The sequence below is a fragment of the Myiozetetes cayanensis genome, unplaced genomic scaffold (assembly GCF_022539395.1).
Source record: "Myiozetetes cayanensis isolate MyiCay16 unplaced genomic scaffold, myiCay2020 scf5-8, whole genome shotgun sequence".
NCBI classification, from domain to species: domain Eukaryota; kingdom Metazoa; phylum Chordata; class Aves; order Passeriformes; family Tyrannidae; genus Myiozetetes; species Myiozetetes cayanensis.
Genome location: NW_026087742.1, coordinates 36894278 through 36919593, shown reverse-complemented (window position 1 = coordinate 36919593; position 25316 = coordinate 36894278). Strand labels below are relative to the sequence as shown.

Sequence of the window (25316 nt, the reverse complement as noted above, 5' to 3'; positions counted from 1 at the left end):
GGGAGAGGGGCATGCACGTCACCATGTACCCTCATGGGGTGTCACCAGTGGCCTGCCTCAGGGAAGGATGCCTTGTCACCCTCAGCAAAGGCAATGGTGGACTGGCAGGAGTAATGAGAGAAGAGTCCAGTTTAACTGATCTAGATCTACTGATACTCAAAAGTACTAGCTTGGTTATAAAACGAGGTATCTTGAGACGCTGTTTACAGGTTTGAAGTATATTTGATTCTCCTTGTTTTTGCACAGTTACAGTTTTCGGTAAGAGGAACAGCTGCCATTTACAGTAGTCAATGGATAATGCTGCCAGCAGGCACACAGGGAAGCTGTCCTGCTCACCTGGCTGAAAGCTTTCCTCTGCAGCAGCTTCCTTGAAACTGTCTCTTTGCGTATGGTAGTGAGAATTTATGAGATACAAACCAAGTCTGGTTACACAAATCCATGATGTAATCCATGTCTATATTACTCCTTGGCAGAGTTCAAGGTATATTCATCTTCCACAGATGTCCTGAAACCAAATTTTCAAAAATAATAAGCATTAAAATCATCTTATACCATTCATAATTCGGAGGCTGTTCTTCATTTTCTAACAGAAGTGCTGCACATTACACACTCCCTCTAAAAGGTGGGCGACAAAAATGCCCTCCACAGTCACTTGATGAGAGCACTAAATGTGGGCCAACATGCCCCAACCCTGCTGCTGTGACAATTGTGCTTCAGCTGTGTTAGTGGTGTCTGGAAGGAGCATGGGATCACTCAGTAAGAAACCTGCACGGCATAGTGAAGTGTTTTCTTACAGCTCTCATACTGAGTGACAGAACTTCAGGCCTTACATTCAATTTTCAGTTCAATTTGTTTAACAGAGAGAAGCAAGTTTCTCCGCTTCCAAATTACAGATGGCAAAGCTGAAGCTGAAAATCATGCAGCATGCGATTACCATGGGAAAATCTTTAATGTATGTCTCAGTTTAACAAGACTTCCCTCGGGACCAGAAGCCAAAATATGACCCGTCAAAAAACAAACAAACCGAACCCCAGACCCCTTCTCTCCACACACCCTCTCCGAGTCCGGGCAAAAGCCAAATCCAGCCCCCCGAGGAAAAAAAACCCTGAGCTCTCCCTACTCCCAGCTGAGGCTACGGCGGATGGGGGTTCTCCCTTACAGATTTAGTTTGTGCCGAGGTTATCTAGCACGTCAATGAACCAGTCGTTACGTCCAGGGCTCGCCTAACAGTAAGAGTCTTAGCTTGCTGGCAAGCAGCTCTTGGTATGGGAAAATTCACTAGGAAACGGTAACAAAATATAAAACTGTAACAATGTACTAACTCAAAAGTGGAAGATAAACGCTAAATTACCTGTAACTAAATCAGCTGTAACTAATCAGACACAACACTATGCTGGGTGTTTACCCTCACACAGTTCAGGCTCATTTGTTCCAACCAATGCCGCGTCCATGACCTCATATCTTTAATCAACTTAATTTTGCTAGGGAAAAGTAAACAGGATCTTGACAGAACGTCGTTTTCTTGAAAAGTAAAAGAAAAAAAACCCCAAAACTCCTTTCTCATCCTGTGGATAACACTTCGTATTTATGAACAGGCGCTTGCATTGTAAATGCTTTCAATTAAAAATATGACAAAGTACTTCAGGTTAAATATTTTATTTTAGAATAAGCCTTATACCAAGATCATTAAATATTTTGTGTATCACCCAAATAAGTTACATTCATTCTGAGCTTTCATGCAGTTTTAAAAAAGTTAAAATTTCTCAAAAAATTCAAAGTGAGTTGTAATAAACTCTGCCTAACCAAGCCAGAATTTTTTCATATCAAGTAAATATTCCAGTTTTCTTTACTGCTACGACACTACAGAAAAATTAGAAAGGCCCCCTCCAAATTTGTACTAATTAAATGGAAACTCACAGAAACTACTGAGGCTTCTCACTTCAAATTATGAGTGAGACCACTGAGCTGAATTGCAAGAAGTGACATTTTGCCTGGGGAGAACACTAAAGTATCTTATATTAAAACCTTGCTGCAAAGAGACAGACCACCACCGATGAGCATGCAGAACACAGACAAGAAAGCAGCAGCAAACCCCACATTCATAAGCCTAACCGCAGCTTTTAAGGGGACACGGCATTTATGCAGTCTTCTACTATTTCAAAAAGGTAGTGATACATATCAGTCCTCCTAGCGATGTCAAGGGCAGTTTCATCCAAGTTGTTTTTCAGGTCTGGTTTCACGTAGCGATTCATCAGCAAGAGTTCAAGGGTTTCTCTGCTGTTCTTGTTTCCTGCAGCAATATGCAGTGGGGTCAGCAAACCATTTGTCTGCGCGTTGATGTCTGCGCCCTGCTGCAGCAGGAACGCGGCCACTCTTGTGTTGTTCCACTTGCAGGCGCTGTGCAGGGGTGTCCAGCCGTCCACAGTCTGAGCGTGGATGTCGGCGCCCTGTGCCACCAATTCGTGTGCAATGTCCAAGTGCCCCCTGTAGGCAGCTCGGTGGAGAGGAGTGTACTGGTCTTCGTCACGAGCGTTCACTGGAGCCAGCTTTTCAGTCAGGAGCCTCTTCACTGTACTCAGCTGTTTAAAGAAAACAGTTTATTTCATGTGATTCCGTGAAACAGGCTTTTCCCGTCTGGAAGTTTGGTGGAAAAGCAATTTCTGGCAGTGTCAAAAAAACGCTTAAGTGCAACAACAGACTTGAAAATGAAAGCAGCTATTGTTACTAGGGTTGGGGGATTTTGTGGGTTTGTTCGTTTTCCGTGGGTTGTTCTGGTTTCAAAGAGCTAAAACATGAATATTAGTTGCAATGCTTTAAGAGTACCTTAACCTTACACCTTCTCCTCATTCACCGTGAAGACATAAGTACCTCCACAGAACTGTAGAGGAGAGCTTTTGTGTGTAAGAAAGGCAACTCATGAAAATAAGTGTATAATAAGGGTATAATAATATAACAGAAATCTTGGTTGTCTCTCCTTCACTTCCAAAAATAAAGCTGGGGTTCTTTTCCAGAAAAATACACAAAACCAGTCACCTGTTATCTGCATATGGAGCTTCTGAAACAATAAAATTTCAGATACATCCTCCTCACCTCAGTTAAAAGGCTTATTTGCCAGGAAGAAAGAGCCTGGCATGCTTTCAGTTTATAGAAGTTAAAGAAAAGTGCTGTTACTTGAACTTTGAACTGAAATCAAAGCTTTCTTTCTGAAAGCTAATGGATCCAAAATTTTTTAGTGTGCGTGGGCTACAAAGGGAGATGTTTTACATACAGTGGCTTGCAAAACCAGATCAAAATGGCTCAGAGAAGAACAGGAAAGTGTAGCTAAATTTTTGTTTGTGGATGAGTTGTTAGATATGTGCTTAAAATAACATTCTTCTAAGTGATACATATGAACAAAACAAGTGCCTTACCCGATTGTTTTCAGCTGCCCAGAGCAGCAATGTTTCTGGATTTTTTTCCATTTTCTTTTCTTGCATTTCATACCATTCCTCACTTCTTTCCTGCTCATCATCGTCATCATCAGACTGTCCTGACCAACAGCTCTGAGTTCCTACAGGAATCAAATGCCTGTGCGTCTCCAGCAGTTCAAGCTGGTTAAAATGCTCCGTGAAGTCTTCAAATAACTCGCTGTCATCGTCGTCCTCATCGACTTGCTCGTCTTTATTCATTTTCAGTCAGCATCTGTGAGCAGCAGATGTACAATCTTATTGTTGTACAACACAAATGGAGTTGGTGGACATCGACAAACATGAAAACTAAAGAGCAAAGTTCCTCCACTAACCCGGCCCTTGTCAGCTCTGCCAGAACTCCCAGACAATACCCACGCTGGAAAAGCACCGTGTTACCCCGGTCCCGAAACGGCACCACTTTCGGACGGGCAGCGAGAGGCAGCGCAGGGGTTTGCAGAGCGCACCCGGAACGCTGCCCGTTTTATTAACAAAGGGGCCGGAGCAGTCCGGACAGCAGGGCAGAGTCTCTGCGAGGCCCCGCAGCGCCCGTCCGGCCCCGAGCGAGGCCCTGGCCCGACCCGGCCCGGCCCGCAGCACCGGCCCCGCTCCGCTCCGCACCCCCCGGACGGGCCCCCGAGACACAGAAGGACGCTCCCCTCTCCCCGCCGGCTGGGCCGGGGTCGGCACGGCCCGTGCCTCCCCTCTGCGCCGGCCGTGCCCGCGGGCTGCGGGCAGCCACACCCTGCCCTAATCCCGCCCCGCGGGTCTCCCCTCCGCGCCGAGGCCCCCCAGCCCGGCCCAGCTCGGCCCGCGGTACCTGCGGCCCCAGCGCGACCGGCGCTCCGGGGCGGGGCCCAGCGGCGCTTCCGGGCCGCGGCCGGCGGACGTGACGTGCCGGGCCGAGGCAGCGGCGGGAGCGGGGACCGATCCGGCGGGGTCCGATCCGGCGGGATCAGGGATCGTTCGCTGTGCCCCCGAGCTACCCCAGCGTCTGGCCCGTGCTCTTAGGCTGCACATACCGCCTATGAAGAGAGAAGCTGACTCCCTGAGCTGAGGAGCCTTGGAACGAAGATGAGCACCGTCAACTCACAGTAAGCTCCCGTTGCCTGCACCGCCGTGCGGTCCTGTCACTTCAGACAGAGAGTGTTTCGTGTGCCACATCAGATAGCAAGTGTTTAGTGTGTCACGTCAGACAGCGAGTGTTTTGTATGCTTGGGATGACTTAAGGAGAGCTCCGATCATCATTTGTGTTTTCCCTCAGGTTCTTGTGATCATCATGCTTGCCGTCATATACACGCAAATTGCCAGTGCAGAGAGAGAAGTTGAATGTTTGTTCAACACGTATTTTTTAAGGCAGAAAATATACAGAGGATTCCGTGGTTTTTCATTAGGTACTGCGGAGAGGTGGTTGCAGCCCTTTACTAGAGCAGAATGACTGTGATGAACCTGCCAACTGGTTGGTTTGGTGATGTAATATTTGCAGAAAAATAGTGAAATATTTTGAGAACATTACAGGAATGACATTTGACGGAGTTTTATGGCAAATCTCCTGTGTATTTTGTGACTTTGGACAGATCAACTTACCTTAATAAAGACTGTGTTGAAATTTCCTATGTGTATTGATTGCTCTGTGACACAAGTTTTTCTGTCTTATGCAGGGATGATGAAGACACCTTTAAAATACTTGTTGCTACTGATATTCACCTTGGCTATTTGGAGAAAGATCCAGTTCGTGGAAATGATACGTTTGTAACTTTTAATGAAATTCTGGACCACGCTCAAAAAAATGAAGTAAGTGCTACTTTGTGGAAAGGGAAGGAATGAGGCTGTTGAAAATACGTTCCAATCTACCAAAAGCTGTAAAGCTTAGTCCTAGTACAATCTATACTAATATCAAATCAAATGACTAAGCTATTTATTGCAACCAGTTTCATTTCTGTTTTAGTAAAAGGAATGCCTATTCTTTTGAGAGAGCATTGAAGCTATTCATTGCAACCAGTTTCGTTTCTGTTTTAGTGAAAGGAGTGCCTGTTCATCTGGGAGAGCAATCGCGTTAAATTATGACCCTGGTTGCATTAACTGTGTTTTTGGATTGCCTGCACCAGTTTCACTGGTATTTACAGAGGGTTTGTCAATTCAAGGAGGGAAAATAGTAGGGGAGAGTGAGGTTGATAATACACAGTCTTCAGATCTTCAAATCGGAAAGTAGAGAAAATGTTAGAAGCTTTTGAAGTGTTTGTTAGAGCGCTGAGTTGCTGACATGACCAGCTCTGGTGCTGGCACAGTCAGCAGCAGAATCCTCTGGAGTGGTGCAGAGGGGGTTTCCCGAACCAGGGCAAGCTTATGAGGAGCTGAGAGCTGCTGCCAGGAGCCTGCATCTCAAACAACAGCAACTGATGGGACCTGAGCATGGCCACGAGCAGTGGCAGCCAAGTATCTCCCCACCTGTAAAAGAAGCCCATGGGGAGTAGCAACAAACAGAAGCGCTGCAAACACGACAGGCTGACATGCTGTGGCACAACATTTAATGCAGGAAGGGTGCTGAAGGCTGCCAGCTCCCTCAGTGAGCTGTTGTATCCATCTGACAGAAAGCCATGGCCTCTCTCAGCGCTGCATCCACCATGACTGGCACAGCTTCCCGGAGAGAGCTTCAGTGGGAACACACTGCCACTCCAGCATCAGCTGCAGGGTGGGCCCTGCTTTTCCACCAGTGCTGGCTGACAGCAGTTGAGCACAACTGAGAGACATGCACCCGGGCAGGGAAACTCCACTTAAGGACAGAGCACAGGGAGAGAGTGAGGAGGTGGAGGAGTATCAGGGAGCATGTGTGTGTGGGGGCGGTGGATGTGAGAGAGACACTACTGGAATCACACCATGCCTTCCCTGCAATGAGCCTGAAAGGCAGACAGGACACATGATCCAGAAGATTTTTGTCCTCTCTCCTACTGGATGAACTAACTGAATTAAGGCACAGGAGGCAATGGCAACACATTCCAGCCTGGCACAGCAGGCACATCTGCTCTGTGACTGCCCCACCTTCCCAGGTACCCTGGCATAACAGGTGTGAGGCTGCATCCCTGGGGCCCAGTTTTGTTGACATGAGCCAGCAGTGTTCCCAGGTGGCCAAGAAGGCCGGTGGCATCCTGACCTGTATCAGCACTAGTATGGCCAGCAGGAGCAGGGCAGTGATCGTCCACCTGTATGTACTTGGCACTGATGAGGCCACGCCTTGAATCCCGTGTTCAGTTCTGGGCCCCTCACTCCAAGAAAGACATTGAGGTGCTGGAGTGTGTCCAGAGAAGGGCAGCAGAGCTGGTGAAGGGTCTGGAGCACAAATCTGATGAGAAGGGACTGAGGGAGCTGGGGGTGTTCAGTCTGGAGAAAGGGAGGCTCAGAGGGGACCTTCTCGCTCTCTACAACTACCTGAAACGATGTTGTAGCCAGGGGAACATCAATCTCCTAAGGAACAAGGGCAAGAGCAAATGGCCTCAATTTGTGACAGAAGAGATTTAGACTGGGTATTAGGAAAGGTTTCTTCCCTGAAAGGTTTGTCAAGGATTGCCTGTCAATGGAACAGGCTTCCCAGGGAAGTGGTGGAGTCAATGCCTCTGAAGGTATTTAAAAGATTTGTGGATGGGGCATTTAGGAACAGGGTTTAGTGGTGGACTTGGCAGTGCTGGGTTAACATTTGGACTCAGTGATCTTCGGGGTGTTTTCCAACCTAACGATTCTGGGATTCAGTTTCTAAGGAATTAATGTTTATTGTTCAAATTATTTGTAATTTTGAAGAGGTTTTTTTTTTCCAATGCTTTTTAAAAAGCTAAATATATACAATATATGTGGAAACCACAACTAGTACCTTCTCAAAATAATGTGGTGATAGCTACTGATTTCTTCCCACTAGGAACCACAGCAATAAAAAAATAATGTATCTCTTCATGCCTATCAAAAAAATGTTCAGGAGCCAATTTGGTGACCCTTATTGAAATACTTCACCTTCACTGATGACTTATTTTTTAACACTATCAGTGTCTTTGTCCTATGGCTCTTCATAAATGGGTCTTTTTGGGTTTGGTTTTGTTTTAATCAGTAATTTAATTTTTCTTTCATGAGGAAGTTAAATTTTATGTCTATTACTACTAACTCCTTTTACCTAGGATTATACTTCCTCAGATATGAGAAAATATGTGGAACTCCCTAGAAGACATAATCTAAACAATTTTCTTAGAAGTCTTTCAAGGTAATACGAAGTGTTGTATTAAAATAATAAAGCTTTTTGTTACATACAGGTGGACTTTGTTTTGTTAGGTGGGGACCTTTTTCATGACAACAAACCTTCCAGAAAAACAGTACACTCTTGTTTGGAGTCGCTAAGAAAATACTGCATGGGTGATCGTCCTGTTCAGTTTGAAATTTTGAGTGATCAGGCAGTTAATTTTCATTACAGCAAGTAAGTATATTCCTATAAATTATCATGTAAGACTGGGTTTGCATATTGGGTGAACGTGTTGAGATTTTTGATTTATATCTTCCGTGACTGGAACCGTGAAGTTTTAAGCCTATCTGCGTGGGACGGTCTACAGGATAACTTCACTTACCTAAGTCTGTAAAGGAATGTGTACAGTATTTTGAGAAACTTTCGAATGTGCTGGGACACTTGATACCTTCATGTAATCTACGGTTTCTATCTTGCAAGTACATTAAAAGCAAAGCAATTTAGATGAATTGCTGTGGTAAAATCAACAGTTCTTTGTGTGTAAGCAAAGGTTATGCAGCTTAGTCTGCTGCTACCACACAATATGTTGTACAATTCTTTCCATAGGCTTCTTCTAAAAGAATAGCTCCTTTTTGCCCTGTTCCCAGTTGGAAGTGCTATTCCAGTCCATGAATAAGAATCTTCTTATGCTGTGCAGCTTTAACTTATTCATAACTGCTTTGTACTCATTTGTGCTGCTGCCATGATCTGTTTGTGATGGTGTTAGTTTGAAGAGAATATTGTTCATCCAAATTGCAGACATATTTTAACTTTCTTTCCTCTTGTTCAGATTTCCATGGGTGAATTATCAGGATGAAAATCTCAACATTTCTATTCCAGTTTTTAGTATTCATGGCAATCATGATGATCCCACAGGGGTAATTATTATCATAATTGTACTATACTGTTGCATTACAAAGATATTATAGAAATAGAGACTTGTATAGAAATAGAGTTCTAGTTGGAGATCTAGTTTTAGTCAGTTGCACCAATCTTTGTGTAAATATTTTGTATATCTTTAGGAATGTTAATAAATAACAAGTAAAGGGTAAGTGTGACATTAAAAAAGCAATGGAAAGAAGTTAAGAGATCCATATGAACTCCATTTAATTTCTTAATTTATGTAGGTTTCTGTCATTGAGAACAGGATCACTTTTCATGCCAAAATATTACAGTCTTTCAGAAGGTTTCTGAGACAATCTATCTGTAGAAACTGAAAGCTTTTTTTCTTAAAGGTGGAGAATTTTGATATTTTGACTTGGGCATATGCAATTGATGTGCATCTTGCATTTTCAGGGAAGATAATCTAATAGTGGTGAAATGCTAGCTTAAAAATAAGCTACTAAAAGTAAGCAGGAAATGGACATTTAGAAAGCATTAAAGTGTGCGTGTTGAACTAATAATTTTGCATTTTATATCAAATAACAGTGTATCATGGAGATTGGTGTTTTAACAGAAGTTTAACTTTGGACTTATTATGAGGTAGTTAGCTTAAACAGATAGTTTTTGTAGTAGTTTAGAGACTGTCTATTTGGGGTGGTTTCTTATGTTTTTGTTTTTCTGAATGACTTAATGTTTAATTTCACATTGTTCAAATTAAGTGGAACATGTAAGGAGAAGGGATTTGCCTCTGTACCCATGAATACTTAAAAAAAAAGCTAATACGTGTGGTGGGGTGTATCAACTGCAGAAGTTACTTAGGGAAAGATATTCTCTCTCCCTTTTTAGACTTTCATGTAGACGTTAAAGATTAAATGTTTTGTTCAAAGTTTTTATATTTGTTTCTTAATATTTTTTGCAGTCAGATGCACTGTGTGCATTGGATATTTTAAGCTGTGCAGGATTGCTGAATCACTTTGGACGTTCAACTTCTGTGGAGAAAATAGATATCAGTCCCATTTTACTGCGTAAGGGCAGAACAAAAATTGCTCTGTATGGCTTGGGTGAGTATTCGTCTGCCAGACTGTGACTAGACTGTTCATGTCTTACTGAAGCTCAGTAGGTCTAAATAAAGTTGTAACAAACTTACAAGGCTACAACAAACGTGAAGGTCTAAGTAATTCTAAATTAAAGCATATAGATTCTGTGGCAGTGTCAGTTTTCTCTTCCTGCTGTGTTGCTTTTTTTTTCATTTAGAATAAATCCTTCAATAATTTGATTTTTGTACTTCTCTTGTTCTTAAATGAACCCTGCATAAGTTAGCCATAAATAGCACCCATGTATCTAGTCAGAGCAATCACACTCTTAAATCCTCTCAGTTGTGTACTAAGCTTACTTCATCCTGTTTAGGTAAAACTTAAACACTGTATGTGTATGTACCATTTTGGTTATATTCAAAACCGTAAACTGTCTGAGCAGAAACCTAATGTCTTACATGCCTGTCTGAAGTGGTTCACAAGTAACATTTGTCACAGGTAACCTCAGTTTCTTTAAAGAAACTTATGAAGAGTTTCATACTTTAGAGGTGTTCAGTGCTAGGTTTTCAACTTCAGCTTTGTCCCTTTCTATTTCCTCTACCAGATTCCCCTCTATTCTTACTTCTTACTTAAAATGGTTATTTTTGACTGCTTTCTGCCTACAGAAGCTAAGTATTAATATCTTAATTTTCCCCCTTATTTTATGTCTAGACATGAGTGCTTAAACACTTACGTCTAAGCAACTTTTATAACTCTAAGTTAAGTCCTAGTTGGCCGTGATTTCATGTGTTTAATGAGATACTTTGTAAGGGTTAGTAGTGAAGGTTCTAATACCACAATATAAGTTTTCAATACCCAAAATGGTTACAGAGAAATGCAACAACTTTCTAAAGTACAGGTGTTGCTGCATGAAAATGTTCCTGAGATGTTTCTTTGAGATTGTTCCAGGATTATATATACCTTCTTGACTTTTTTCTGATTTAGAGAGCATTTGTTGTTAAACAAAATAAGTAAACTCTGTATGGGATTTTACTGAAATGCATCATGAACCCTGGTTATGGATGATTTGAGGTTTTTTACTTGTTAAAAACATCAGGGAAATAATCAGCGACAGGCAGTTCACAAGTTCAGCAGACTTTGTCCTGCTCTGTGGAAAAGCACAGACTTTGTAGAATTCATGGTTTATTTCTTGTTTTGTATAGCATTTTGAAGTATGTTTAAGAACTCCATCTCTACTAAGTATCTGTTTTTAAATTCCATATTACAAAAAATATGCTTCTTAGTCTGTCAACAAGAAACAAAACACCCCTTTCTGTTATTTTTAATTCTGCCCATAGTCAGTTGTTCGGCACAGAAAATTAGCAAGAGGTCTTAAAGCAGATGTACTTTGTGAAACTACTTTTAGCAGTGGTTTTAAGGCAGATTTCATGTTAAAATATCTTATTTTCAGAGGTCTATATAGTAAAATACCCATCTTATATTTTGTTCATAGTCATGCCTCAGACTTCCGGGGTCATGAAAATAATAGAATCTTGTAATCACAGAATAGTTTGGTTTGGAAGGGACATTAAAGATCATCTAGGTCTAACCCCCTGCCATGGGCAGGGACACCTTCTGCTTGACCAGTTTGATCAAAGACCCATCCAACCTGACCTTGAACACTTCCAGGCACAGGGCATCCACAGCTTGTCTACACAACCTGTTTCAGTGCCTCACCAGCATTACAGTAAAGAACTTCTTCCTAAACTCTAACCTACATCTATCCTCTTACAGTTTAAAGCCATCCCCCCTTGTCCTGTCACTGCTTTCCCTGGTAAAAAGCCCCGCTTAAGAAACTTTCTTGTAAATCCTCTTTAGGTACTGAAAGGCTGCTGCATTTTGTTCTTTGTGCTGTTTGTAATAGAGTTGCTAATAAAACTGCTATAAAATACAGAGTTGGTTTACCACACAAAAATGATTTAATTTTTTTTTGGTTTGTCAACTCCAGGAGCTATTCCAGATGAGAGATTGTATCGTATGTTTGTCAATAAACAAGTAACCATGCTGAGACCAAAGGAAGATGAAGATAGTTGGTTCAACTTGTTTGTGATTCATCAAAATAGGTAACGGTATGGAATGAATTATGGTGACTTTTAAACTTATTGTGTTACTTCATTAAACTGTCTCACAAAGGATAGGTGAGAAAGCAGATGCGTTAGTTGGTGCTTCTTGTAAGTACCTGAAAGAAAACTTTCTTTTACAGCTCTTTTTGCAAAAGAATCATAAAGGAAAAGGGTTGAAATAAATGAATTAGTAATGTTGGGAAATCTCTTCCCAAACTTTTATAGTTAGGGGCAGTGAGGGTTTGTAGTGTAATATGCATATAATTAAGTCTTGTCTGCTTGTTAGAGCTGGAAGAACATTAAATTTCATATTGTATTTTCTATAATTGTTTGAACTTCAACAGTCTATCTTACCTTGCACTGCTATGCTTTACAGATGTTCTGTCTGCCTACACACTTCTCTCAGCAGGGGTAGTAGGAGCAGGCAGAGTTCTTTTCCAGATCCTTCTAATTTTTCCTGAGGAAGAGGTCAATCCTCATGTTGAAGTAGTGGTGAGGCAGACATAAACAAATATAGCTCAGACAAGTCTGTTTCCTGATCGCTGTCCAGTAGGCTGAAGGAACTCACTTCATTCCTCCTTCATGTCCTCTGCATTCTGGAAAGGGATTGGGGGTAGCATGTCCCATATCTGTTTATTTCAGTGGGTTTTACACCACCATTTAAAAATAAAACAAAGAACCAAACAAAAACAATGGCCATGAGGTGCTATAAAAGCATTTATATAAAAAAGAAATAAGGTCTTGCAAGCCATGTAAGGAGAAAAGAGAGATCCAAATAAAAGGAGTGGGGCAGAAGACAGTGAGCTGTGTAAAAAAAAACCAGTGAGCTCTATAAATTGCCTTTTTGTTTAACCAAACATTAAACAATTGTGTAAGGAATAAATGTGAAGAGTACCTGACACGTATGTCAGATATTATTGCTGGAGTTTCTATATTGCTTTAAATCACACTGATGTTTTTCTCCTCTTTTCACTCCTCCTTGCCCACCCATTGTTTTTTTCTTATCTTGAACAGGAGCAAACATGGAGCTACCAACTACATTCCAGAGCAGTTTTTAGATGACTTTATTAATCTTGTGGTGTGGGGTCATGAACATGAGTGCAAAATAGCTCCATTCCAAAATGAACAACAACGTTTTTATGTTTCTCAGCCAGGAAGTTCAGTGGTGACATCTCTGTCCCCTGGAGAAGCTGTGAAGAAGTGCGTGAGCTTTTCTTTTTGTTCTTGTTTATCGCCTGTCTTACATCTCTCAGGTGTTATGCTGAGAACAAAACAACACTTGTATTAAGTATGAAAGGACTTGTATTAATGGTGTGGATTAGCTTCAGAGTGTAATATAAAAAAGTAGATGGAATCAGTGCCTAGTAGAATTTTTGCTTTCCTTACTATTTAACATTTGAAGCAAATGGAAATTATCTAAGAGGAGTTACTCCCTGATAAACTGGAATACAAGGAAATGAGTTCGTGTGCTTGTGTATGAAACAAGCACAACCTAAATATAATAAAACTGAAGTTTGACAGGTCCCACTCTGAAATACAGATCCAAGAACTTCCTATAGCTTTTAAAATTTTGCCCCTGAAAAGTAAACATGAATTTAAAACAAATCTTTATACCATAGTTCTCTTTAAGTTTATCTTTTAGTAAGTTACCTTTTTCCTTCTAGACACATTGGTTTGCTGCATGTTAAAGGGAAAAGTATGAAAATGCAGAAGATTGCTCTAGAGACAGTGCGAACTTTCCACATAGAGGATATTGTTCTAGCTGATCATCCAGATCTTTTTAATCCTGACAATCCTAATGTTACTCAGGCAATACAAGCATTCTGCATGGAAAAGGTAACTTGTAATGCTACTAGTTTATAGATAACAGTGTGCAGACAGGGGATGGGATCTGTGACTGATTTTGAGACTGGAAGATGAGAAATATTTTGTCTTGCCCTATATTATGTGAGATGGACTTAAGCAGTGTTTCCATAGGAAGCTAATTACATGCCATTCACTCTGCAGCCTTGGCTTCCACATTCCTTTTCTGGGATGACCTATTAAAGTAGGCTAGAACTGTTTTATGGGTTTCCATATCATCTTTGTACAAAAACTTGCCCCCTAAGAGTGGGACAGGGTTGGATGTGTGCTTTGGAACCTGCATAAATACGTCAACCTAAACCCTGAAAGCTCGGCTGCTCAGTCTGAAGTGGCAGAAGTAACTAAGTAGGTTTATTAATTGCTCTTGGTTCTTAGGTTTGTATAAGTCTCTTCCTGCTTTTCCCTGGAACTAGAAATTTAGCAAAGCATAATGGCTATAAAGTAAAGTAGTATGAGTGATCAGTGGTATAGATACTGCTGGAGTGCTACTACTATATCTGAAGGATGACCCTTCCATTGTGATGTTTTTCTCAGTCATTCTTAGGGTTTTCGGCTGAATACTGGTACATATGTGTTCAGGAATGAGAGCAGATCCTATAATTATTTGTTTCTATAGCTCCCCTTGCAACTGGATGTATTTTAAGTTAAATTTGAAACATTCAGGCATCTGTAAGAGAAAGCAGAACTTAATTTCTGATTCTCCTTCACAGGTTGAATTGATGCTGGACAATGCAGAAAGAGAACGCTTAGGAAATCCACGCCAACCAGAGAAGCCTCTCATAAGATTACGAGTAAGAAATTGTTTCATTTGAGTTGCTTTGTTTTGAAAGGTCGCTGCGATTAAGTTTCAAAGCAAAGTCATGCTTTTTGTGTGAGCACGTAATACATAAGTCTTTCTTAAGTCATATTATCCTGCATGTGTTCCTAACCTAATTTATGGAAACTTCCCCGAAGGCTAGTTAATGAAACAAATTAGAATCAAGTTATGAATCTGAGCCGTTCATTTTAGGTTGATTTAATTTTACTTTATTTTTTTCTTTGAAGGGTAACAAAATCAGCTTGATTTGCATGGCTTCTCCAGTTCTGTTTGTTTCATATTTAAATTTTTTTCTTTCCTCTCTTAGGTTGATTATGCAGGAGGCTTTGAACCATTCAGTGTCCATCGTTTTAGCCAGAAGTACATACATAGGGTGGCTAACCCAAAAGACATCATACACTTTTTCAGGCATCGTGAACAAAAGCAGAAAAACGGTAATTATGAAGAAAGGAATAACTGGCTTGCCTTGCTTTTCCTTCTTCTTTAATTTGTTGGCCAGCACTTGCAAAAGCTTGCTGTCTTACTTTCTAGTATGTTACAGGAGGAGTAAAAATGCATGGTCTCATTTAAGTGTATATGTTGCACAAGTACTTCCGTTCTATTTCTGGGTTTGTCTAAAATTCTGGTATTTAGCACAACATCTGCTGACAGTTATTCATAAACAGTTCCTTTTTATTTTGGCCTCAAAATTTATTGAGTTGCTTATAGTAATACATATAGCCCCATACCAGGCTGAGTTACTCTGATTCTGTGATAATTACCATGAAAGGCAATTAGCAGCTTACTCCTGAGGTTTATTAGAATGAGATAGTTTGTTTGTGTCACTCTGCAGGAAAACAGATGAGTGTAGTGCTTTTTCCCTTTGAATTTTAATTTTAATTCTTCAAGAGTTCATTTGTTTATCCCTAAAAAAGTAATGGAGGGAAGGGGTTGAGAGATGTTTTTATATTTTTTAAAAAAGGTCCAGATGTATGACAGCATTTTGTTTGCCCTGATTAATCATGTGTATGAGATGCTCTTGGCTTGTCTGTTCCAGGTATGTCTCTATTCAAGCATTTGTGCAAAACAAATAATAGCTGTTACTATTGCAGCATTTCTCACTGTGCCTAGAATTTTTTATAAGTGGTTAACAGATGTTGCCCAAATACTGGATTTGTAATGGTCCCTAATGAAGATGCAGCTTGTGCAAGAACATAATGTGCTAAAGCACTGTTAATAGTTCACATTAGTGCATTGTAGGTACTCCAATTCCACTGACAGTTTTTATAAACACTGTCAGTTCTATAAACTTCAAAATATCGTTTACTGAATAAAACCTACTTTTTGTTAGTTTTTTTAAAAATTATACCATATTGATCTTGGTTTACTTTTATTTGTTTGGGTTTTTTTTCATAGTTGTGTAATCTCAACCTTTTTGGAATACATGATAGGTTCAGTAATTCAGAAGTTGTTAATGTTTCTTTTGGCATAGCTGCTTATATAACCAGGCTAACAAAACACTGTTCTGTGCTTTCATGTGGCAGTTGTCTTAAAGCAGTCTGTAGTCACTTTATCTTACTTTATGTGGTACGTGCTAATCTCAGGTGATTATCTCTTTCATTCTTCTGCCCTTTCTAACTTGCTGCCAGAGAATGGGGGGCAGCTTTAAGGAGCTGTGGACATTTTCTGCTGAAAATCAGTCAGTGTGCTTTGGAGCAAAATTTCTTCTCTAATAAATGAGTTACTTATGAAAAAAACCTTTGTACTTTGATGCCTTCTTTGATTTTCTTCAGTTTGTGATCTTCTAGAGTTCAGTTATATTAACCTTCAGGATATAGTGTTCAGTATATAATTCCAGACATGTGGTAGTTAGAAGAACTCTATGACTCCTAGAGGTGAAGTTGTCTGTACAGTTCTTGCATCCAGTATGTTTTACTGTATTTCCAGACAACAGATTCTACACTTAGAAGAAAAAACTTTGTATATAAAAAGGACCCACAGTTCTTAAGAGGCCTGCATTAACCTTTTTTCCTTTTACTATCAGTGAGATGATAATAATTAAGAGCTGTAAATGTGAATGATGGTGCCACTGGGCTTTTCTGTTCTAGACATTGATCTTAACTTTGGAAAATGGGTTAGCAGACCTGCTGAGGGGACAACACTGAGGGTGGAAGACCTAGTAAAGCAGTATTTCCAGACAGCGGAGAAGGTATTTTTCTACCTTTCATGATTTTTTTTTTAATATAGCATAATATTTTTGTCTTTTCTTTTTCTTGACTTTCTTAGTGGAAGTAGTGCACCCTGAAAACACTCTGACATTGACTGAGAAGGGAAATTTATTTCCCATATAACTGCGTGTGAATTACCTCATGAAGTATGCATCTTAGATTAACAAGTAATTGTTGTGTATAGGTATGTGAACACATACTGGTTTGAGAACATTATGATAATTCTTCACAGGAACCTGCAGTGTCTGTCCTGTACTAAATAATGTGTCATGTACTTAGGTAAGGAGGAAAATGTGAGGCAGCATGCTCTGAGGGAGAAGCCACCTTAATTTACTATAGGGCCAATGTGAGACTGTAGCATTTACTATTACCAGCTGACTTGGAGTAACTTGTTACTTTGCAGTATATTTGTGTCCTCAGATGTAGTGCAATTTCACATTATATTTAAAGCAGAGCAGGGAGAAGAAAGAGAGACCCCCAAAGTTTGCTTTCTTCCCACCCTGACTTTAAATCTGATATATTTCCCTTTCCCAACACCCTGGCAGAAACATCTCAGAGTTAAAAAACAGTGAATCAGGTGCTCAAATGCTTGATCAAGATGATCAAGCATAACTTGCAGAAGCTACTTCAGAACCTGCTTTATAGAAGGTCTTTGGAGCAAGGATTTTTGAGGTAAAGATCCCCCAAATTATTTCGTCTGGCCCAACTTGGACACATGCTAGCTGTCAGGACAGTATAAATCATATTCTTTTGACATCCTTATTTTTTTATAAATGTCTTTTTTTATAATAGCTGTAAAGTTTATTCCACTGGGCAGCATTGTTTCATGGAAGTTTTTATTTTAGATATGACTAGCAATGTAGTTTCTTTACTGTTTGTGAAGAGCTTTTTTCTTGGAGAAGTCTGGAAAATACTATGGTAAATAAGTGTGACATGCTAGTAGGAAGAGAGTTGTAATTATATTAGGACAAGTAACATGTTTGCTTATTGCTATGGTTTTCTCTGAAATATTCAATGCATGTTACTGTTTTTGCAACCAATTTAATGTAATATATATCTGAAACAGCAGGAATATTACTTGCTTTCTTTAATGGCAGATGCTTCTTAACAAAATATTTTTCTCAATTCTAAAGAAAGTACAGCTTTCACTTCTGACCGAAAGAGGAATGGGAGAAGCAGTGCAGGAGTTTGTGGACAAAGAGGAAAAAGATGCCATAGAAGAACTGGTGAAATTTCAACTAGAAAAAACACAGAAGTTTCTTAGGGAGCGTCGCACTGATGCAGAGGAAGAAAAAATAGATGAGGAGGTAATATTCTGTTAATGTTAATTCCTCAGGAGAGGTCAAGACAGTAGAAAAATCAGATTTGTCTGTCTGTGGGGCATGTGTAACATTTGCCTCTGTTCATTTTCTGCAGTTAGTAAATATGGTGATGAAGCTTCAAATACATGGTTTTAAAGGCTTGTATTGAAAATGGGGTTTAGGTTGCACATGCATGCACAGAAAAGATCTGTCGCTCTAATACACATAGAGCTATATATTTACCACTACTGTGAGAAAGTGGTAGATATAATCTCATATTGGCTTTTTCATTTTGGCTTCAGGAAGAGTACAAGAACAGGGCAAACATAAAGGAAACTTGCCCTTCAGGTGCTCTACTGGCTTGTAACTGCTTGCAGCTCAGGGTATCCCCAAGACAAGCCTGGTGTATGTGTGTCGAGTAACCCTTATGAGATGTTTCTGTCAACTTGTTGAGCTTCCACATGAGCCCATGTATTCAGCTTTAATATTCAAGAATTGTATGAAAAGTTGTTTTGCAGCTTATCTTTTCACTGTGTAAAGAAAAATTTGGTGGAGGGAAGAAGGTTGCATCTACCCATTTTTGTGCTGATTGCTTTAATTCATGAGAGGTTGAAAGAGACCATAAAAAATCAGTGCTTGCAGGTTTTCTATGCCTCTTTTTGTTTTTTTTTTTTGTTGTTTGTCTTTAGAACTAATATTTTTTCCCTCTCACCTCATATGTTTTTCCATACTTGTCAAGTTGAGCTTCCATAGTTGTACACATATTGCAACATACATCTCTTCTGAATATAAATGTTTTCTATCCTGCTTCTTCATCTCTACCCCTTTTTTCCTGTTATTCATTTTTCAATATCCCTTATTGTCAACATTATGTATACACTCCTTCTCTTGAACATAGTATCTCCTACTTTTCATCATGTCCCAAGCCTTTTTCTCCCCAGTGATATAGCTTCAACTATTAATAGAATGTGAGAGTCTTAAACTATAGGATGGCATGAAAGGGCTCTAATCAAACTGTTCAATTATTCTTGAACTCTTCATTTCTCACATGAGCTCGACTTAATAATTCAGTGATCAAAGCTTCTCACTTATTGTGTTTTGATTATTGTGTGACATGAACTGTTATTTTGATGGGAACTCTTTTTTTACTCAGGTGCGAAAATTTAGGGAGACTAGAAAAAAGAATACTGAAGAAGAGGATAAGGAAGTCCGTGAGGTAACTCCTTTGAATTTTGAACATAGGCTAAAAAATGGCATGGTGACTTCTGCATATAAAGGAAGTCATGTAGCAATCCTTCAGCAATACTTTAAGATTGTCCTTGCCAGAAAGTGCCCGTCTGCCTTACAAGCTTAGAAACTTCTTTTAAAATCTTCATTGGTATAATATGTGCCTGAGCTACTGCTCAGTTTGACTTTTGAGATCTCTTTTCTTGTACAAATTTGTGAACCTGAATGTTCATTCATTCTTGCTTTTAACTGAGGTTAGACCAGGCAGGTGACCTTCAAAAATGTGTCAGCTTAAGCTGCTTGTGATCTGACTACCAGTGGACATGTGGATGGACTGTACTGAGTGATGTTACTGGAACAAATTGGTAGTAGGATTGGTAAGCCTTTAGGTGCTGCATCCTTATCAGCAATCTTAGAGTCTTAGATCTCCCACAGACTCGTATCTAGATTGCTTATGTTTTTCCAAAGAGAATTGCCAACTACTGATAGCACTGGTGCTCCTTTGTCTTTGTAAGCTATGTAGCACTGGAATGAAATTTTGAAAAAAAGGACACCTGGGGTGAGATTCACTTTTCCTAATCTGGGGTATATTCACAGGAACCAGTTGTCTTAAGCACCCGCTGGCAAGTCAGTGGAGCCCAGAGGGTGCTTTTCTGAGCAGGTGTACATAGTTGATGCAGGATGACCTGAACTGCTCACCAAACTCTACCAATAATGTATCATATTTACTAGTTCCATTCTGTTATCAGAGCTTAGCTAACTACTCTATATGTACACATCTAATTAAATAGACTAAATACTGTCCCTGCTTTTTCACAGACATCCTTTGCTTCCATAACGCTGTGGATTTGGTCCTGAACCTCAGTGGTTTAGAACTATATATCACAACTAAGGTGCATTTCATCATTTAAGATTCTTTTTCTTGTAATACTTCCTGTTCTGTGTCAGGCAATGACCAGGGCTAGAGCCCACAGATCTGAGGATGCAGTTCTTGCGGCCTCCAGTGATGAAGATTCCATGGATATGGAGATGGTAGGCATTAGTGATCCAAGTGAGGGCCTTTCTGCAACACTGAACCGAGGAAGGGGTCGGGCAAGAGGTAGGGCAAGAGGTGCAAAAGGACAAAACTCAACAGCAAGAGGTTCATCTCGAAGGGGAAGAGGTAAGAAAAACTTCATACTTTGTACTGCAGTTACTGACTTTTTTTTCTTTAAAAGGTGACTATCTTCTGATGCTTCCTTCCAGTGGAAATTTACTGCTTAAGGACTCTTACTGGAAAAAAAAATTTGTCTCGAATACTTGTGGTATCCTATTATATACAGCTTTACAAAGCTTAAGTTGTGACTTTTTCACACTGTGCTTAGAAGAAAAATATCTTGCTTCCCAACTGTGGAAACATAGTAGCCTCTTAAAAAAATGCATTATTGGGAATGTCTGTACAATGAAGTGTGTGGATAAACCTTTGTTACTGCTAATGGTAATGCATTTGATCAGTATAGGGAAGAGGTACAGCTTGTCTCTATTATAATGTAATTTACCAGACTTCAATATTTCTAGTGACTGAAAAAATGGGAAGTGTTTTCTAAGCAAAGTGAGTTAACTAGCTCCTTGGCTATGTGCCTGTGCACTTTACAGGGATAGTGGTTCTTCCTTTATAGATGTACTTCCATTTTAAATATATATATCTATATGTAAATAAAATAGAAAAGATGGGGTCTTGCAGCATTATTTTAATAGTTAATGGCCAGTCTTCGCGAGCGAAGATCCGGGGAAGGTTTTTACACCTTCCAGCCTGCGCATTGGATTTTTTAGGTGAGACACAGTGTGCGCGGAACTGAGCCCACCCTTTAATCCTAAGGTTCATCTGCCGGGGCCAAGCGAGCTTGGACGGTGGCAGCGAGGTCCTTAGGACGTAGGTGGGTTGCCTTTAAGGGCTAACGAGCCCCACCTGCCCGGGAGTGGCCCTGACCGGGAATCGAACCCGGGTCTCCGCGGTGATAGCGCGGCGCCTTTACCCCCTAGACCACCAGGGGCTCCGCAGCATTATACTCCTTTGAGTTATCTCACTAACACAGCCAAAGGTCTCAGAGCAGGATGAGTTGAAATAAAGGCTGTCGTCTTGGGCCTGATTTGGTTGGTGCTTTTAAACTAGTTCTGTGAGCCTGTGCACCAACACTGTTGTGATGCCATCAGAGCAGGGCTCTGTGTGTTAGAGGCTGTATCCGTGGAGCTTTGAACACGACCCAGAGCAGTTCTTCTGCATGTAAGGAGGGCCTTTGATTCCAGGAAGAAATTGAGGAGTAAAGAGGAATGTAGATTTTTTTTTTTATGTGACTTCCCACTCAGTAATGATAGACTAAAGGGGAAAAAAACCCCAACTGAACAGATTTGCATTTTGTTTGTTATCTCTACAGGAAGCACTACCCAAGAGTCAGCTTCTAGCAGCAGAACCTACAAGCCTGTGTCTGTGCCTGCCAAGCATACCATCATTGATGGTAGGCTTTTGATCTGTCCATTACTCTAGTCTGCTCTCTCAAACTGTAAGACAGGTGTTTGTTTAATGATGAAGTGCCTTAATTGCTTTTATTTCTATTAGTCCAATTCAGCTGTGAGAGATTCTTTAAGCTCTAATGAAATAGAATAACTTAACAGTAATGAGAAAAAGCAAAAAGAAAGGGAAAAGAGAATATCACTGTTCTTCTGTCATGGTGTAAAATGAAATGTTCAGGAACTTATGGCTTAAACTGGAAAGAGGGAACATATTACTGTATGCAGTTCCTGAAGAAATAAGCATAGAAAGAATGTGACTTAATAGCATTATTTTATGAAGAATATTCCTCAGGGGATAAAAAATTTTTAAACTTGGCTGATGTTTACAAGGTAGTAAGCTTTAATGCAAATCAATTTAGTCTTACATTGTAGTGAGTTTTAGAAATGCCAGTTTTTACTAGGGAAGAAAAATTTATCTGCAATAGAAGCCACCTGCATATGTGAGAGTAGCTCTTGCTTGCTAGGGAGAACAGGCTCTGAGGAAACAGCAAAGGTAATCTGAGTATTAAAGAAAAAGATACTGCTCACAGATCTGTACACGAATCCCACACAAAATGCCCAAAGGTAGAGCGAGTTTTAAATTAATCAGCAAATTGCCCCAATTTTAAATTGGTCAGCAAATGACCTAAAATACTGCAGAGAAGTAAATTTTAACAGATGTGTTGATGTCTAAACTGCTAGACATACAGGAATATCAATTATAGTAATATTTTTCTCTTCTGAACTAAAGTTCCTGGTGGTTTTTCAACCAGACTGGGAAGCACCTGCAGCTGCACAGAGGGTTATATCCTTGGGTTATCAGACTCCAGCAAAGGCTTAATTTATATTTTGGTTTTGCTTGTTTGTTTTACAGGGTATTTTGCAGAGACAATGCATGCTAAGCAGGTCTTAAATAAAAAGAACTATGTAATGTTGTTTGCACTTAATTGTGTGAGCACTTTAAAAATACTCCATATGTTTTATTCTAGCCTTTAAGCCTCTGAAACCAAACTCCTCCTTGAATTCATCTCAGGCTTACTCTGAGGTAAGCGTCGTCTTGTATGAGTGAAGTTGTGCTGCTTTTGCCATTGATTTGAAAAATAAATGCGTGGTCATAACATTAGCCTAAATGAGCAGATGTTCCCAAGCTATCAGTTCCAGCAGTAGGTTTCTGCATGTTAATTCAGAGACCTTTTATATCACCTGTAGGATGCTTGTCTGAGAAAAAACTGTTGTATTTGTGGTCATAGTCTAAGATACATAGTGTATATACATGTGTATTTTGGGGGTTCTGCAAGATCAAAGATCTGAAGAGCAAACTTGTGCTATATTTGCAAATTTGTCCAGTTCTAGCCTGGAGCCCTGTCAGGTGTATATTATTGTAACTAAGTAGGTGTATAGTTGGAAAAAACCCAAAGGTTCTATGCTATAATACTGAAGCATTATGCACTCTATCTCTAAAAATACATTCTGTGGAAAAGCTTTATAATTATTTTTTTTCAGGATATTATAGATGTTGACTCTGATCCAGAAGACACTTCTTTTGTTCCTTCTTCCAAAGTAAATCAAAGGTCAGTAGGTTTGCTTCATGAATACTACCCTGAGTGCCTTATTTCTGACTGGCAATCAGCAAAGTCCAGGGATTTGATCCATTACCTGAAAAAACAGATTTTTAAGAAAGTCATAAGAAATAGTACTTCGAGAATCTATATAAATTTTTACTTGTTAAAGTGGGTTATCTTTCTGTAACAAAAGAATTAGTCTACTGATTCAGGTAATCTAGATCAGAACTTTAGAATTAATGTTAGTTTGAGAATTTTTATTGTTCTACTTACTTCTGTTTATTCTTAGTCTGTGTATCGGTGGTCCAGCTCTAAGTTGAAGGGAAAGTTATTGGAATTTCTGGTAATTGAGAACATGTTGATGCTGTTGTTTTGGTTTTTTTCTCCTTGTGTCTTTCAAGGTTGTCAACTACATCTTCACTTAGTAAAAGAGGTTCACAAAGCCAAACATCTAGAGGAGTTGATTTTGAGTCAGATGAGGTATGGTATATAGTAGCATTTTTTTAGTTTTATTACATGTAAGTTTCTAGAGCTTACTGTTTTACAGCTATTTGAATAAAGCATTTTAGAGTAAAATTGAATTTACTGTTTTTATCACTAACAGGTCTAGATTGTTGCAACCAACTTTAATTAGACTATATTCATAATTCTCAAAAGTAACAGTCTTTCTTCCCTTCAGTTCTTAATCAGTGAATTGTCATTGCTGAAATGCGTACCAGGAATTGCCTGGGAGATAAACTAATCATAATCTCCTTTAATGCTTGGCTGAATTAATTTTTATGTATTTTATTCTTGTAAGAAGCAACATTTTCTTTTTTTGAATCTAAAATGGTTACTTTCTAGGGCACTTTATTGTTTATTGTTGCAAATTATGTAAACACACTTTTTAAAAAAAATTAAGACACTGTCTTTTCAAGTCTAAGATGCCTGTTTTTGCAGTATATCTTTGAACTGGTAGGAAATGGTTTCTTCAATAATTTAACAAGTAGGACTTTACACACAGCTTTTTGCTGAATAGAATACACATTATACTGTCAAGCACTGTGCAGTTTGTTTTCACAGACTGTCATGCATGGTCAGAATCCATTCCTTAACAATGTCAGAGGTTGGCCACTTCAAAGAAAATGTTACATTATTTTCCTTTCTCCCTACTGTGCTATTTCTTCTTGTACCTGAAATACAAAATTACATGTTTGCCTGAACTTGCAAAAAGAAACCGTATTTTTGATTCATGCAAGTCTCAGTAAATTGTTATGTGTGATGTGTATATGGACATAATTTTATTAAGGTATGTGCTGCTCATAGTGATAACAGCTGAAATATAGATTGTTCCTCATTCCAGAGTAGCTGTTCTGATCATATTGACAAAAACTTGGGTTTTATTCTCTGCACATTTGTGACCTGGACATTTAAATCAATAGATAATCTCTTTCGTATCAAAACCAACAAAACCAGGTCTGTCAGGAAATATAAAATATTGTGACCAGGCTTTCTAGTTTAATCTGAAGGTGACTTTGCTTTTTATGACTTGGAATGCATGCTAGTCCTAGTAATGCATATCTGTTTGCCAATTGCAGGATGATGCATTCATGAGCCCTGCAATATCAAGGAGAACTAAGTGACTTCTGGTTCACTATGCTAGAGAGACTGTGGAAGCCGGTGAAGAAAATGGAAAGCAGTTTGCAAGGCATTCTCTATATGATATTCCTCTGTCAAGGATGGCTTGCCTTCAATTTTCACTTCTGTGAAATGGTTTGGGATTTTTTTTTTTCCGGCGGCACGAAATTTAGTATAATTTTTGTGTTACGTTGCTTAATGCATTAGACTAGAGGGTCTAATATTCTGAAGTACTGCCTGAAACTGCAAGTTCTTTCTAAAACATGAAACCCTGTTTTCTTTCTGGGATGATAATAAAATTAACGGTTATATCTTTTATAGAAAACTCCATCTCTTTGGTTTGAATTTTGCAGATAAGTAAATTTACAGTTGTTTTAAAGTATGAATATGGACACAGACTGAGTCAGCACGTGGAACTTCTACTTATTTGCAATTTGCTACGCATACAGTTGAAAACTCTGAAAAGTACTA

At 39.5% G+C, this 25316-nt stretch overlaps 2 protein-coding genes across 4 annotated transcripts; one reads left to right on the top strand and one right to left on the bottom strand.

Annotated features, from left to right (window-relative positions):
- Window positions 1-1640: 1640 nt before the first annotated feature.
- ANKRD49 (ankyrin repeat domain 49) lies at window positions 1641-4320 on the bottom strand. 2 transcript variants are annotated; one of them, XM_050332352.1, is made up of 3 exons: window positions 4267-4320; window positions 3411-3681; window positions 1641-2579 (listed from the first exon to the last, which is right to left on the bottom strand). In XM_050332352.1, exons 2-3 carry the CDS (start codon window positions 3666-3668, stop codon window positions 2121-2123), a joined length of 717 nt encoding a protein of 238 aa, XP_050188309.1. In that variant the 5' UTR covers window positions 3669-3681; window positions 4267-4320; the 3' UTR covers window positions 1641-2120. The 2 variants fall into 2 exon arrangements, with proteins under 2 accessions (XP_050188309.1, XP_050188307.1); XM_050332350.1 differs by lacking the exon at window positions 4267-4320 and adding an exon at window positions 3782-3945.
- Window positions 4321-4353: 33 nt separating this feature from the next.
- On the top strand, window positions 4354-25170 carry MRE11 (MRE11 homolog, double strand break repair nuclease). 2 transcript variants are annotated; one of them, XM_050332347.1, is made up of 19 exons: window positions 4354-4540; window positions 5108-5240; window positions 7739-7899; window positions 8495-8582; window positions 9506-9647; window positions 11608-11722; window positions 12737-12922; window positions 13387-13558; window positions 14296-14376; window positions 14710-14836; window positions 16490-16590; window positions 17743-17916; window positions 19064-19126; window positions 20086-20299; window positions 21552-21632; window positions 22656-22711; window positions 23170-23237; window positions 23630-23708; window positions 24806-25170. In XM_050332347.1, exons 1-19 carry the CDS (start codon window positions 4521-4523, stop codon window positions 24848-24850), a joined length of 2106 nt encoding a protein of 701 aa, XP_050188304.1. In that variant the 5' UTR covers window positions 4354-4520; the 3' UTR covers window positions 24851-25170. The 2 variants fall into 2 exon arrangements, with proteins under 2 accessions (XP_050188304.1, XP_050188305.1); XM_050332348.1 differs by lacking the exon at window positions 4354-4540 and having other exon boundaries at window positions 7758-7899.
- Window positions 25171-25316: the final 146 nt, after the last annotated feature.